General features: G+C 41.1%; 1 protein-coding gene across 3 annotated transcripts in view; it reads left to right on the top strand.

Moving 5' to 3' along the window:
* Nucleotides 1-3,455: 3,455 nt before the first annotated feature.
* Nucleotides 3,456-16,987, top strand: part of LOC131240394 (uncharacterized) — a 28,008-nt gene continuing 14,476 nt past the window's right edge. Inside the window, exons 1-4 of one of the 3 annotated variants that reach the window (XM_058238594.1) lie at nucleotides 3,456-3,765; nucleotides 8,615-8,688; nucleotides 12,747-12,827; nucleotides 16,739-16,831. In XM_058238594.1, the coding sequence (XP_058094577.1) occupies nucleotides 3,540-3,765; nucleotides 8,615-8,688; nucleotides 12,747-12,827; nucleotides 16,739-16,831 (474 nt within the window). In that variant the 5' untranslated portion in view covers nucleotides 3,456-3,539. Of the gene's footprint in view, nucleotides 3,766-8,614; nucleotides 8,689-12,746; nucleotides 12,833-16,738; nucleotides 16,832-16,987 lie in introns of all 3 variants that reach the window. The other 2 variants (XM_058238591.1, XM_058238593.1) reach the window with 2 other exon arrangements.

Raw genomic sequence — 16,987 nt, 5'->3', positions numbered from 1 at the left:
TATTCTGTCTAAACTCATGATAGTTTTGCGATGTGTTGGGGTGTACACGAACCAAGCTAGCTCAGTTAGCTCGCTCGACTTGACTAGAAAAAGTTTGATTCGACTCAGTTCGATATTGAGTTCGAGCCAAGTCGAGCTGATTTTTTTAAGCTCGAAAATGAGTTCGAGCAGGCCTCGACTCGACTCGACTCGGATCAAATCCAGCTCGAATCGAACTTGGATCGAACCAATTCGGTGACTTGGTTACTTTGCCATTGATGTTGCTCACCAAGTGTTTGATAAAATGACTCAACAAAGTGTGGCTGGTGGCAAGAAAGGTATGTACATGAAACAAATACTCTTTTTTCCTGATTTTTCTTAGTTTTTATGTTGCTTGGAAAGTGTTTGATAAAATACCCGTAAAACCATTGCTTCTATTTCACATACAGAGGGATTTTGAAGGTATAGTCCAGATATTTGTGGAAATGCCTCAATGGCAAACTCGGCTCGATCTTGGCTCAAACTCGGCCGGAGCTGTTGACCGAACCGAGCCGAGTTGGCTAGTCAGGCTTGAGGACCGAGCCGAGCTGAGTTAAAGCTGAGGTCAGCCAATGGCCGAGCCGAGTGAGATGAGGCCAGCTTAACTCAGTTCGACTCGATGCACACCCCTAGTGATGTGCTGAATCCCCCTTCACATATCAATCATCCCTAGTGACATAATCTAAAGAGGTTCAACTCCATATGTCGATTGTCTGTTTGGATTTGGAGGAACAAGAACTGGATTAGGTGGTGGATCTTCTTGCTCAGGCACTTGCTAGACTTGCACCTCCTCCTTTTGAGTAGGAGGCTCGTTAACCACAACAACGATTGTTGAAATATTACAACCACCCTTCAACTCATGATTCCAAATGATTAAATCTGTCAAATATACTTGAGTCAACCAAGTAATTTGGAGTCCCACTAGGTGTGCCAACAAATGTTGGCTGCTCGGTTTGTTTTCAATTATTCAGGCATGCCAGAATCGATATAGCGACTCAATCCAAACTGATTAACTTTGACCCCAAGAGCTATAACAAGCAGATACGTCCAATATGAACATATATGTAGACACCCCACCCAGGCTAGTAGCTTGACAAGGCATGAATGATCCTTAGGAATAGAACCAAGACCCCACATTTTACCCCAAACCTCAACTTAGGTTACCCAGAAAGCCCAAAAAGCCAAGAAGCCCAAAAGGCCTAAAAAGTCATACCCAGAGCCCAAAATAGAGCCCACTAGCTGGAGTTCGGAGTCAACGGTGGCCGGGCGGTAATCAGATTACCACCCTGCCTCGACAAATGTGCCCTCTAAGCACACAGTTGTTCCTCCCTCCCAGAGTCAACTTTCCCATACTATTAACTCAAAAACCTACCTTATTTACTATCCTACAAAGCCCAAAGATCAATAAGAAAGCACCATGTGGCATTAACCTCCCCCCAACTAATCTAAAGTCGCCGCAACATTATTCACCCTCCAAAGCTCTTAGAATTACCAAAATTCCATCTCAAAAGATTATAAATAGCCTTCACTTATCCTCATTTCAGAGAGGGCAGGAAGGAAGATGACCAAGATCACTAGAGAGAAAGAGAGAGAGAGTAAGCACGTGAGAGTGAGGAGAGCTTGAACCTTCAAATTCCTATCTTTCTAGCCTCTTCACCCATCCTTAGCTTCATACATCTGCTCGAGCTAAACCCGGTCATAGCGTCTCAAAAATCCAAGTCTTTTCAAGCACAAGCCAAAGATCATATAACCATTACCAGCATTCATAATCCATCAAATTGCATTATCACTTCCCTTCTCAACCCCTTTGCTCTTCTAGACTACCAGTGAATGTATGCTTTGTGACTTGCCAGAACCCTAGATCATGTCACATCATAAACTCATGGCGCCCCAGTCCATATTCCACCATCATCATTATCTATTTTAAAATCCCTACAAACACTCTTCAGACGTATACTCTGTGGTTTGCCGAATTCCCGGACCTTGCCATATCAGAAATTCGATTCTGCTTAGTCCTATCTATCTTATCATTTCATCCCTTAAGATTATTTTATCACACGAAGCAGAGACTGTACATTCATACAGGTAGAGAGGGTGCTTAACACCTTCCATCTTTGTAACCGAGATCCCTTACTCAAAATCTTGAACCGCATATCAGGAGTCAATTTAAAGTAAGAGAATATTCGGATTCTCTAACTTTACATATTTTGCAGGTTCTAGCCAACTGCGGGATTTGGAGTTAAGTGGCTAATGGCGACTCGAAGTCTACTTTGCATCAATAATCTAAATAAGTTTGATAACCCCCATCATCAGACTAGAGAAATAACAAAATCACCGTGGGCGCCGATCTCCCAATGTTCACAGTATATGACCAGATTATGAAAAGATCGGTCTCTTATTTAGTTACTTGCAGATTTTGATAACGATTAGACGATAATTGAAGGGTGAAGTTATTCTTCCGAATATGAGTAATCTTGTGCCTTCCACAAAAGAGGACTTTCAAAATACCAATGCACATAAAACAAAAAATAAAATTTATAATCGATCACTAGGAGCAACTAAAAGAATGCATATATTTAAAAAACTGCTTGATATTGGATTAAATAACAAATCCAGCATATACGGGTAGACTTGGATTACAACTAAAGATTATGGATAAGAATTACCGCTACTCATAGGATAAGCTAAGATAAAGTATAAATTGATAAAATAAGTTTATTTGTTTTGTTGGCTTGATTAGAATTTTGATTGGGGTTGTTTCTCTAGCACATTCTTCTACTATTTATTGAGTTATATTGTAGCTCATTAATTTATATCCTTATTCCATTACTGGAACAAGTATAGTAGTCAAAAAGTTTTTTAAAATTCTTATCTTTTATAAAATTTTATTTTATTAGGTTACTTTTTACGAAGGTTTTACTCGTAGGTGCCTCTAAGCTGTCTATCTCAAATTTTCTTTTTCACCCAAGGTTTTCTTCCATAATCTTTTATTGGGACTGAGCTTTTAAAACCGTAAGAAGATAATTTCATCCACTTAGTATGTCTAATGAAATGCTACATGTCACTCTTGTATTGGCTTTCCCATGTAGGGTAGGGCAACCTGCACGTGGGCCACTCGAATTAAAAACTGTATCTACTTTGGTCGGATCCTTCATTCAGGGCAGATGAAGCTACGGCATGGCATATATTTCAAATAAATAACATGGTGGACCCTCCATACAAATCAAGAGTCGGCGTTCCCTCCCAACTTGCATCCCATTTGGTGGGCCACCTCATGGAGTCATGATGTACGATTAATGTACGCTAAAGCATGTGATGGACGTATTGGATTTTATGCATGAATCAACTGGGCCCCAGAACTGTTCGGTTGCACCGTAAGCTACGGTGGTATCGATACCACCGGAGCGCGCCCGCATAAAAACACGAGACCCGATCCTGCAGATCGTCTTCACGCGCTAAAAGCGTGGGAAAGTCCCCTTGTGACAGCAGCAAACGAGGCGCGTATATTACGCACCAGCCGCATGTTAGAAATATCCTCCTCCTTCCAGGTGCGGCGAAATCTAGGGTTTGATCGGAGAGCAGTTAGTTTTTCTTCTTCTTCTATTCGCTGTCGAATATCGATCCTATCACGTTCTCTCAGAGGAACGACTATGGAGAAGATTTCTCGAGCTATCGGTAGAAAAAGAGAACGAGAAGAAGAGATCGAAGAGGAGAATTTCGGAGAAGTCCAAACCCTACCATCATTAGGTGAATTTTTTACCATTCCGCTCTCAAAATTCGTTTAAGTCTGTATAAATTCTACATTTATCTGAAGATTACAGCATAATGTATACTCGGTCACATCTTTCGGCAAAAAAGCAAAAACGTATACTCGGTCACATCTTTTGGAAAAAAGCAAAAACGTATACTCGGTCACATTCCGAAATCCCACGTACAAGTACAACACGCACACGACCACACACGCGAGGAGTGGGGCACTAGCATTTGATCCACTTACCTCATCAGTGCCAAGATTGCATGTGTGCATGATATCCAATGCTTCAAAAAGTTGCGTGGCACACCTGAAGGTCACCTCGCATGGATGATTGAGCTGATCCACTCACTGTGCGTGTACACTGTAAAGAAAAGCGGTGGCTGCTGACGCGATCAAAAGTAAACTTTCACGGTCGCTAGGTAATCTTCTGTCTTCATGGTGTGGCCAACTTCTTGGAGGTAGATGAGTGCCGAGCAATCCGTATTGTAATATGGTTGATGCAACCAAACGGCCAGATAAGCTGGTTGATCAAATATCTGATCTATCTAACAGTTCAGATTGTCTTGATTGATGGTCTGCACTGGATCAATGGTCTGATGATAAATTCGATAAGAAACAGTCAGCTTGTACTGTGGGTCTCATGGGATCAATCAAATGGTCATTCTATTTTCAGGATTTATTTGCTTTAATTAGTTTTTAGGGTTAGATTGAGTGTTTAATAAGTTTCCTAGTTGCTTTCTTGGCGGGCCACTTTTGGAGTACTAGACGATGTCAATCACGAAATTGGTCCTATTTGATAACCTAGCGAGTTAGCTTTCAAACGAGCTGAAGATCATGCAACTCCGATCCTATTTGAGTGAGTTGTGGATGGGATTGAAGGGCATTGTGGTAATTTTCTATTTTTGTTAGGGTTTATTTTGTTTTAAACTTACACATGGATATGCTTGTATGTGTAAAGCATTATGAGTTTTGGTATTTATTTAATTTGGAAGAAGATTTGAGGGGGGGTTTTTGGTGATCAGCGGCACTTGGCTAGTGGATTGTTTGGTTCTTTCCCACAATCATTTGTATGAAAGCAATGGGTGGTTAGAAGCCAGTAGTCGGCATTTGACTTGCATGTGCAACCCACTTGGAGTGGAATAGCTTGAATTCCAGGCCAGAGTATGTACTGTAGTGGGACCATTTGATGAGAAGCATGGACCCTACACCCTACACTCCACAGGTCTTGCTCTCATTTCATTTCTATAGAAGTGTTCACTTACTCCACCAATGACTTGCCTACTCATTTTTCTTTTGTAATTTGATTTTGGATATGGGATTTTGATTTGGCCAAACTGAACAACTCATTTGGGCTTTGATGTCGAGGTTGTACCATGATGTTATTTCAAGGCTTCCTCTGCCGATATTTTTTTTTTTTGGAAAGAGGATGCAATAGTATTAATGTTGAAGGGCAAAAAAAAAAAACCAAGCTAGATAAATGAAAAAGAAAAGAAAAAGAAAAAGAAAAGAAAAAGAAAAAGAAAACAAACCATAAAAACAAAACAGGAGGGCCCAACCAACCACAACCGAACCCCTACATACAAACTCAGGGTGCCCACTCCTTAATATAAAGCCACCCGGTTTCTAACCCCAACAACCAAACCACTCAGATTATAGAAGCAACGGTTATTCCTTTCAGTCCAAATAGACCACAAGATAGTTAGCAATGCAATCCTCCATTCGGAAGCTCCAAGAGACCCGCCCTCGATGATAGAAATGGAACAAACCTTCGACTGAGTAAGGCATCACCCAACTCACATATGCAGATCGGAGAATTCTGGACCACACCACTTGGAAGAAGGAACAATGGATGTACAGATGGTTGATAGACTCCTTGGCGTTCAGACAGAGCGGACATGCATTGGTCATCATAAAGGATCTTTTGTGCAAATTGTCAATTGTAAGAATCCTATTCCTCCCAGTAAGCCACACAAAGGTAGCTATTTTCAGAGGAGCTCCATAAGACTAAAATAAGGCCATATGACTATTGATGCTTTCGGGTTCAATCTGGGACGACATCGGGTATAACAATCGCATCGAGAAGGCAACAAACTTGTTGAAGCGCCACACGAACGAGTCCTTTACACCCGGAGCAGGAGAGATCCTCTGCAAACAAGACAAAAAGGTCACTAGATCATTGAATTTTAGATCATTTAGATTCCGGCTCAAGGGGTAAGCCACACTCCCCTAGAATCTTGGATTGAAACACAACTAGCAACAAATATATCAACCAGCGGATAAAGATTGTCTAGGGTAGGAAAGGACGTTATAAGTGGTGAATCTCCATGCCAAACATCCTCCTAGAACCTAACTTTAGACCCCTCCCTAATAGCGAAACTCAGGCCCTACACTAATAACGGAGCAAGACAAGTCACGGACTTCTACAAAAAGGAGGTTTAACATAAGGACGATTCCCCAATCCACTAGCCCATAGGGGAGGAGCCACACTTTGCAACAATGAATATGGTCCACACTAAAATGCCAAACTCATTTGCCCAGTAGGGCCGAGTTAGCCACCTTGAGGCGCCTAATACTCCCCCCCCCCCCCTTTCGATAGGCCGACAAACCTCTTTCCAATTCAATGAATTTTTTTGGTGGAAGCACCCCCTTGCTGTAGGAAATCCTTAACCAATCAATTTGTGCCAACATTGACTTGGGACACTGAATAAAGACAAGAAATAAAAAGGGGAGATTGAATAGGGAAGATTTAATGAGGGTAATCTTACCGCCAAGGGAGATGCTTTTCTAAGAAGACACCTTCCTCTTCATTCTCTCCACCACTTTGTCCCAAAGGTGCAAAGGCATGCTTACTCAAGCACAACGGCCCAGATGGGTAGATGGGAAGGAGCCTGCCTTACACCCAAAAACATAAGCTAAGTTGAACTCCTCATTTTGAGAGAGATTAGTACCTAGAAGCTCACTTTAGCGAGATTATTGTTAAGGCCAGACACAACTTCGAACCAACTAATAACGATTACCAAATTGACCATCATAGGCTCAGAAGCCTCGTAAAATAAGAGGGTATCATATGCAAACTAAAGATTATTAATCACTTGGGGCAATTTTGCAACATGAAAACCTTCAAAAAGACCCTCAGTTGACCAAGCCTTTAGATAACATCTTACGTAGGGCTTCAACCACTACGGCAAACAGGAAGGGAGAAAGAGGATCACCTTGACGGAGGCCTCGAGAAGATTTAAAAAAACCAAATAGAGTATTGTTGATCGGCATAGAGAATTTAGCAGAAGAGATACAATACTGTATCCAATTCCTCTGCTTAACCCCAAAACTCATATGAGCTAGTGTGCAATGCAAAAAGGATGTCCACATGATCATGAGCCTTTTCAAGGTCCAATTTGTAGATTACAAGTTACAACTTGCCTTCCCTCCTTGAGGCACAAATCCAAACATTCATGCGCAATCGGGGCGCTGTCGAGGATTTGCCTACTGGCAATAAATGCACTTTGGAAATGCGAACACCTTCGGGAGAACCAACCTTATTCTTTGACTAAATAATGCATGAGCATTTTCATACCGGGCTCAAGTGGGGTGGCCTGTGGTATGCAGGGGCACACTTGGGGTGGGCGGCTCGTGTGAGGCGGGTGGCTCGTGTGAAGTGGGGCCCATGGGATGTGGGACCTGGGCTATGAGATAAAGGGATTGATTCGCCATGCTCTATCAGTTTAAGCTTTTAGAGTAATTGGTTAGTTGTCTTGCATCAAATTGGTATCAGAGCGGGAGGTCTCGTGTTCGACTCCTCACCGGGGGTGATTAATGTAGGGGCATTTTCACACTGGGCTCGAGTGGGATGGCCTATGGGATGTAGGGGCATACTCGGGGTGGGCGGCCCGTGTGAGGCCGGCTCCACTCATGTGAGGCGGGTGGCTCTTGCGAAGCGGAACCCATGTGAAGCGGGTCCCATGAGAGGGGTTCGGCCGAGGTCCTAACCCATGGGATCTGGGGCCTAGGCTATGAGATGAAGGGATTGATTGTCATGCTCTATCAGTTCGAGCTTTTAGAGCAAGTGGTTAGTTGTCTTGCATCAGTAAATTTATTTTACAAATGGATTATGATCTCTAACTCCCTAATGTTTGCCTCCTTTGTCTTGCAGTCGCCAATTCAATCATCTCCTTCTTCATTGCAAGTTTACCTATGTAATTTGGTATGCCATGCTTCACAAGCAGATGTCTCTTGGGTGTTTTCCGATTCTATCACTGGTCATTTCAGATCATGTTAAGGTTCCTCTTTTTTTTTTTGGGGGGGGGGGGGCCTTGGGAAGAAAAGATGGAAACTATTGTTACTTGCAGTATTGTGGCTGGTTTGGAGTGAGAGGAATAATCGATGTTTTCAGAATAAGCAGTCTTCTAAGTGGGTTTCTTTGTAAGGTTTCTAATTTCATCAGGGAGTGCGCTGCCGATGTGGAGGCCTGGTGTTTGAGCTTGTTGGCTCTATTTCTAGCTTAGTGTAGTCCTTTGTCTCTTTTCTGTTGCTTTTTTTTTCCCCTTCCCTTTTAGCTGCTGCCAAATAAAATCATCACCTCAAAATTTTTTTTTTTGATTTCATTTGGATTTTTATATCATTTTTTTTTTTTCATGGATATGGATTGGGTAACTAATGCTTTGTTATTTTTTGGTTGAAATGTTAATGCCTTCTTCCCATCTGCCAACAATGTATAAAATGTAATTCTCGAGAGCTAGTGTCATTTACAGTGCTTTCAGAACATTTCTGGTTTTGCATCTGAACTTGGTATGGTTTCACTTTGTTTAATTTCATAGTGTAATGAATGTGTTTCCATTACTGCAGAGAACAGCCTTACATTCAGTGATACTATGATAGCCCTCCAGATAATGCATGCGCAGTTTCCAAATATTGAAAAGGTTTGTGCAATGTTTCTGTTGAAAAATTATGCCATCCATGCTGAATTTAAATCAATTCACTTTGTGGTGTGGAACTGTAGACATGCCACCTCATGCAACATCCTGCCACCTGCATAATTTTTCTGCAAATCGCTATTTTCAGGCCCAGAGTTCTTGCATCCCACTATAACTTTGCTTAGGAATTTCCCATCCCACTCTTTGATTCATGCAATCTAGGCAAGTGGCATCACGATATCATCTCCTTTGTTTGAATTCAAATTCTTCTAGAATCCACTCTACCCTTCCCTCCATCTCAAGCACCTTTCACCCACCTTCAAATTACCACTCAACCTTTCGATTAACAGCTCTCCTTATGCCACTTGTTCATCATCGACAAATTCTTTACCCCTTAGCCAATCCATAAGATTCGTCTAAATTACTGCTTTGCCATCCAAAATCTCTATAGATCTCAATTCTCAGAGAAAAGGGTCTTGTCCCATTGAATTTTAAGCCAAATTCCAAAGAAACTGTTTCTCATAACCTTCCCTAGTCCTTGGCTAAAATTCCTGTGAGTGGAAGAAGAATTCTAACAAATTAGAGATTGAAGATGAAGAATTCAAGGCGTTTGGGCTTATATGTAGAGATCTTAGGGCTCCTCCAACATGAGAAGGCCAGGAAATATGCCTCAGCCTTAGGGCTTCGAGGCACAACTTTGTAACCTCTCTCAAGGAAGAGGATATCCACGATCTTGCGATTTACTCTTCATTGCATTTTTGAGTTTTAAGAAAGGCAGGCAAGACCCTTCATTGTGAATGCAAGACGATCAAAACAGGAGTTGGAGCAAATTACTCCAAGAAGCTTGCATATTCATTCTTTCGTCTTATTTGCTGTTTCCCTTCTTTCTTTTCAATTACATAAACGAATTTCACTTCTTTCTCAATGAAGTAGAGATGACGCTTGTGGGTGACGAAGGGTGTCTAATACCTTCCTTCATGATCACTAAGGCTCTTACGCTATCCATAGTTTGCAGATCATCTGGAGTCAAACTTTTCTTAATTTTCTAGGTTTCTTGCTTACCTTGAGAAATTCCTGCAAGCTACTGGTGACTCCTTTTCTACTTTCTACAATTGTGTTGCTGAACCACAATCTTACAGGAACATAATAGTGTGTGTGTGTGTGAAATATATGTAAATAGTATATAAATATCTATTTACAGCTACTATTCCTCATCTGTTCTGGTAACTGAATGTATACATTGTGTATAATTGTTACACATGCATATTGCATGCGCTGAATTGCATGTTTATGGTTAGGGCTGTAAATGGTCGGGTTTAGCCAACACTAGACCCGCCCATTTACTAAATGGGTTTGGGTTCAAATTTTAGACCTAGGCCCTTTTACTAAATGGGCGGGTGTAGGTCGGGTCTGAGTCAACCCCATCAGACCCATTTATAAATGGGTCTGGGTCTGGTAGAGGGAGATCCACCTAGACCCATTTATAAATGGGTTGGGTCTAATGGGTCTGGTTAAGGGATATCCAGACCTTGAACCAAACCTACTTATAAACGGGTCTAACATGTTTGGTTGGGTCTAACGGGTTTGGGTCACCTTGATTTTATATCAAAATTAATTATAAAAATTAAATTTAGCAACGTCTCTTAATAACAAAAATGCAAATCGAGCAGGTTCGCTTTATGGTTTAAAAAGTGTGAGAACAAAAAAAACTCAAAATAATTATATTAACAAATCCAAACAGGGACTTTTGTATTTCTTGCCCTCTTCTAAAATCAAAGCTCAAAATAACAGCTGCCCACTAATGAAACAAAAGAAACATAGCAGATCCTTCTAGGAAGTATCCATTGTTAAACATTTGAATCTAAGTTAGTCATAAAACACACATATACAAGATCTGGACTGTCCAATGTTAAATATTTGTACGGGACTTATGTCAAAGCATATGGTCCTAAAGTTCACAGAATCTGCATCCCTATTAAAAAAATTCTGGACTGCAAAAAATGTTCTCTAAGAATTTCATGTACTATTTTGTTTGAATGTCTTCGATTTGGATGTTTTCAGATATGTTTGATATTGGAAAAAAAGAAGCCTTATACCATAAAGTCACACTACTAGGGTGACTGTAGCGGACTACTGGAGTAGTTTGCCATTTGCCTCCACTGGACTATAGAATCACACGATAAATTGTGATTTTTAAGGTATGTCCAATCTGTTGTGGGTCTGTCAGATGAATGGTCTGAAACACATGCATGTGTAATACTCTGGAGAGTGAGAACGTTGGATACTTAAACTTGCATGTGATGTGAGCATTTACAACCTCAACTTTGGTCAAAGAAGAATGGTTAGCTGGATGACGGACTGCGAAAGGTAGTCATTTTTCGAATGAAAAAGCTGAAGGGGCATTTGGATAGCAAGAACCCAAATCGAAGATATTGAAAACTCCTTTAAAATTTGACTACATAGAAAGTGTGGAATGCAAGCATTTTTACCGGGATTAAAACTGGGTGATGCAGGACAATTAACCACTTGTTCTAAAAGCTCGAATTGTTAGAGTATGATGAATTAATCCCTTTATCTCGTAGCGCAGACCCTACATCTCATGGGTTAGGACCTCGGCCGAACCCCCCTTGTGGGCCCCAAATCATATGGGTACCACCTCACACAGTTGCCCACTCGAGCCCGGTGTGAAATGCGCATTAATCACCCCCAGTGAGGAGTCTTGAACACGAGACCTCCCCCCGTGGGCCCCGCCTACCTCGAGTGTGCCCCTGCATCCCACAGACGACCTCACTCGAACCCGGTGTGAAAATGCCCCTGCATTAATCACCCCCGGTGAGGAGTCTTGAACGCGAGACCTCCCGCTCTGATACTAATTTGATGTAGGACAATTAACCACTTGCTCTAAAAGCTTAAACTATTAGAGTATGACAAATTAATCTCTTTATCTCATAGCCTAGGCTCCACATCTCATGGGTTAGGACCTCGGCTAAACCCCCCTCGTGGGCCCCAAATTACATGGGTACCGGCTCACACGGGTTGCTCACCCCGAGTGTGTCCCCGCATCCCACAAGCTACCCCACTCGAGCGCGGTGTGAAATGCGCATTAATCACTCTCGGTGAGGAGTCTCGAATACAAGTCCCCCTTCATGGGCCCCGCCCACCCCGAGTGTGCCCTTGCATCCCACAGGCAACCCCACTCGAGCCCGGTGTGAAAATGCCCCTGCATTACTGGGTTTGGATGGGTCCGTGTCTGGATTCAGGTCGGGCCTAATATAAAGGAAACCAGATCCAAACTCGTTTAGCAACTCTCTGTTCCTGGACCAAGATCCGTACCATTTAACAAATTGGTCGGGTCTATATTGGGTCTAGATGGGTCGGGTTTGGGTACCCTATCAGGTCTTCTCACCCATTTACAACCCCATTTTTGGTTTGTACTTGCGCGCTCACATATATGTGCTTATGCATCTGTGTAGGGACACGTGTGTGCACAAGGAATACTGGCCAAGGTATTCCGTAATGGTAACGGTGGCCATAACGGCCACCACCGTTACCTTGATGATACGGGTTGTAATGGTTGTTATGGCCACCGTAATGGCTGTTAATCTCCTTTTTTTATTGAAAAAAAAATCCGAAAACATGTATCTGCCCCATAACATAGCCAAAAAAAAAAAAAAAACCCATATTTGCCCTATAACAGACCATTACGGTGCTGTTACGGCCTTTACAGGGGGGCATGACGGTCGTTAATGGCGGTTATAGGTCATTTTTTTTCCATAACGGCTGTTAGAACCCCATAACGTGTAACAGGTGCCACCGTTACATTTACGTAACGGCCTTTACCACACACCATGTTACTGGCCGTCTATCTCTGGAAAGTCTCTTTTCAGATTTATTGTCCTCATCTCTTGTATGATGTGCTAAACTGAAACCCGTTTGCAGCATTGAAAGTCCTCCTGAACTGTTGCATGAATCCCTACTTACCTTCTTCTACAGTTTATGGGACTTTACTCAGTTATAGGAATTTGACCGTGATCTGAAAATTTTCTTGTGCATGCATATTTCAGGTTTCAATCCAGCCTTTTGTTCTACGCTCGCAGCTGTACAGCAGTGTTCAGGACAGGACACAGGTGGACAGAGAATTGGAGGTTTGGTACTGTGCTATTTTTTTGAAGAAATTGAAATTGAAACATGCATCTTAAAAAACTCACTGCTTTACTTGCATGTTAGTTCAGTTGAATCAGTGTGCTGGGCTTTTGAGTAGCAAGCCCAGATTCCAAGTTCATGGAAAAATAGGCAAGTTTCTCATTGACCTAGCCAAATCGAACTTGGATATAAAAAGTACTGATTTCCTGATTGGCTCTGTTGCTTTGAATGCTGGAATCTTGAAAAAAATTTGACATTTTATGGTTCATTTGGGAGAGGAGGAATTTAAGATGATCGTACATTCATCTTAATGTGTTTTACTGTGAGTTCTGATGGGTGAATGATGTCAATTGTGGACTTGTTGCCAAATATTTTGGGTTATTTTATTGGCTTAATGTGAAGTCAGTGCAGTTATTTCTTCAAGTAGTGGTGCTGATTGCAGACATGGCATATTGAATTTCTCTCCTTAATCTTTTCTCATCATTGTGAAATTCAAAATCTTAGAAGCTTTCAGATTTTCGTGGAATGTATCTCATGTACAGCTGGAGCTGCCTAGCATATGTTGGTTCTGATGGGGAAAGCTCTGGAAATAGGACATGGGAAATCGCGTGGTTCTTGAAATATGTTTCAAATTATTTTGTTAATGTACTTACCATAAAAATGTCATGACCATCTATGAATATACCTAGGGCGTGTTTGGATAGTAGGAATAGAAGGTAAAAATATGAAAAAAAATGATAATCTAATGATTATTTCCATGAATGCTGTTTAAAAAGGGATTCCATATTTATGGGTTGTTTGGATAGCAAGTGAAATCCTCATATTCATTAGACAATTGTCACCTAATTTTTTGTCCAATAGAACTTTGACCATGAATAAGTGTAATGACTACATTGTGGAATCCATGGATCCAAAAACAACCCAGCTGCTTTTCATTGGGAATTGATTTCCATTTCTGCATGAATTCCATGAATCCAAACACACCCTAAATGAAAAGCACTTTTGACAAGGGATTTGCTGTATAGAACATGCTTTAGAGGTCCAGGCCATTTGTCAGTTGGGATTTATCGCGAGCATGCCATGGACCAAAGTAGTGTTTGGTTCTCTAATCAGGCAGGTCAAAACTGTATGACAAAAATGGGTGGTTAGAAAAAAGTCTAATGCTAAAAGTTAAACATACATGTATGGCTTACTTGATGAGTTTACTACCCTGATTTTCGGTGTGGCATGCTCATAGTGCCCCTACTTGATGAATGGCCTGGATCTCTAAAATGTTGATGTACTAACAGATCTCTAACTCGTACTCTGTTCCCTCACACAAGGGGCTGTTCACTGAATAACCACTTACCGGAAAAACCTATTGGGCATTTGATGTATAGGAAGAATTGGGATATCATAGAACCAACATTCTTTAGTGAAAGTGGTATTTTGTCTGCCAATTGGGTCCATTCATTTATTGGGCCCTGGCATGGATGGTACATGTATAAAAGATTACATCTATTATACATGGCTATTTATTTGATCAATCACTGTTAAAGCAACAATATTAAAAAAATGGAAAAAAAAAACATTTAATGGTCAGAAGGAAATTGATTGATAGGATTGAATAATAACCTAAACTTTTGTAGCATAAGGCAACCTTATTGGGCAACAATAGATGGATAGACTGGATTGATAATTCATCTAGCCATGTGCACCTCGCATTGCGAGGTCCCTGCTAGTGTGTTTTTTTTAAAAAAAAATAAAATAAAATGAAATTGATGAGATTTTATTAAAGAGAGCACATGGCTCAACAAGCAGAACAAACAAAAGCAAACTATTTACATCGCATTTAGGATTATCCACTTGTTTGGGTCATAATCCTTTATACTAGAAACCCCTCAGCACATTCATTTTGGCCCTCCTATAAACATCCATCTCCGATCCCCTTATGTGTTGAAAACACATGCGGTTTCTCTCCTCCCAAATAGCCCATAGAATCTCCGTCTTCTTTAGCTTTTGAACCATCATCTCCTTTTTCACTGAGCCACCCCCTGTCCAAGCTAATAAAACTCCTACATTGGAGCCTGGCATCACTCTAGAGAATCAAGGTAAAGAATAAACTTTTCCCACACCTGTTGGGTGAAAGAACCATGGATAAAGAGGTGATCCATCGATTCGGCCCTCCTCATGCACATCAAGCAACAATTATGAATAAGTACCAATCTCTTTTGAAGATTTTCAATAGTAAGAATCTTGTTACTTCCCACCAACAATGTGAATGCCGCCTCTTTAGGGGGAACATTGCTGGACCATTTGAAAGGCAATGCACCACATTCTTCAGTCGAAGCTGGACTCCCTAAAGCCTTGTCGAAGGATCGAACCGAGAAGTGGCCTGATTTCTCCCATGACTACACAATGGAGTCCATGGTACACGGGCTCATCTTTTTAGCCGATGAAGCCATTCTAAGAGATGATAAGCTCTACCGCTTCCTCATCCGAAAGGTTTCTTATGCAAGGAGTCCACACCATCAATTCACCAACGTGTGAAAACATTGGTCCATGGTCACATTCAAATCCCAGGCCACTCTAGCTGGTGTTGTAAATGTCTCTAAAACCAAACATTTCCCCAATCCATATATCCTTCCAAAACTTAATTCTTTTCCTGATGCCCAAAAATAAGCAAACTCCAGCCTCAAACCTGATCCTCACTGGAGATATTCCTTTCCACAAGCCAGACACCCTATAAAGTGAAGTTTCGGTCACCCGCCAACCCCCATCTTGTATGACATACCCATATTTACTTGCTAATACTTTTTTCTACAATCTTCCTTCCTCCGTCCCAAATGCCATAACCACATCTCTGGGAGGGCTTGGAGGGCTTGATTCATTCGCTCCAAATTCCTCATGCTTGCACCCCCTTCCCTATATTGTTTGCAAACCTTCTCCTATTATAAGAGGTGGAATTTATGTTTCACCTCCACTCCTTGCCGAAGGAAATTCCTTCTTAACCTATCTAGTTTGTCTATCATTGATGATGGGCATTTAAACATTGACATGAAGTATAGGGGAAGGTTTGACAAGGCAGCTTTTATCAGTGTTAGTCTGGCCCCTAATGATAGATGTTTGCTTTTCCATCTTGACAATTTCCTTTTCATCCTTTCTATGACCCTATCACATAGTGTTTTGCCGGCTTACCGACGCACAACGGGATCCTAAAATATGTGGAAGGGAAGGTGCCCACCTTGCAACCGAAAGGCTTGGCCAAAGTGTTCACCTCTTCTCTAGCCAAGCATACACCTAAAAGCTCGCTCTTGGATATGTTGACTCTTAGACCCAATGCTACCTTGAAGCATCTCACCATTTTTCTCAAGTTGTCCGCCATCCTGACATCCACATTTTAAAATAGTATGATATCAATGGCAAGGGGTCCCTACTAGTTTTTTTTTTGAAAGATAAGGGGTTCCTACTAGTTATTCATAGAAAAATTAAAAAAAGTCATGGCCATTGAGGCCTCTGATCAGACAGATATTTGCATACAACCAAACTGACATGGGCACGCCAACCTTTGCATGTTAGATGTTGGGAAGTTTAAAGCATTTTATGTAACTTTAGTATTTTAATGTGTTGTTTTGATATGGAAGACATTGACCTGCAAATGAAGTCCAAATAGTGTTGTTAAAAACTTAGACACACAACTGGATCAGAGCTTCTGTTAGATTCTGTATCTTTGGAGAGCATTTAGTGTCTCACTAAGAATTTTTAATTCTCTAGAGAACTATTTTGATTTTGATTTTTTAAGAGTAACACATTTTTTTGATTAAGAGAAAGAAGAATTGAATCACAGTAGACAAGTACTTTTTTTGAAAGGCCAGTAGACAGGTACTTCTTGATGCTCTTTTAATAGACAACTCTTGGTGTTTTCCCTCTGCAGTCTTTGAGGAAGGAGAAGGTTTTGCGCATATTTAAGCTAAATACTGGACAGGACGATCATGCTATAATGTTAATGGATGACTATTTAAACCAGGTTAATTCATTGCTTATGCTAAATCTTTTTTATTCCCAATGTTCATGTGTTAATGGCTACCTTTGCTCTAAGTTTTATCTTATTTTACTCTGTTTCAAGTTTTCAAAGTAAAGGTTCTATTTGCACAATTTCAAGCTTTGTGTCTCTTAATATATG

The sequence above is a fragment of the Magnolia sinica genome, chromosome 3 (genome assembly GCF_029962835.1).
Source record: "Magnolia sinica isolate HGM2019 chromosome 3, MsV1, whole genome shotgun sequence".
In the NCBI taxonomy this organism is placed as follows: Eukaryota; Viridiplantae; Streptophyta; class Magnoliopsida; order Magnoliales; family Magnoliaceae; genus Magnolia; species Magnolia sinica.
The sequence above is the reverse complement of the archived record's forward strand: the minus strand, read 5'-3'. Positions and strand labels throughout refer to the sequence as shown.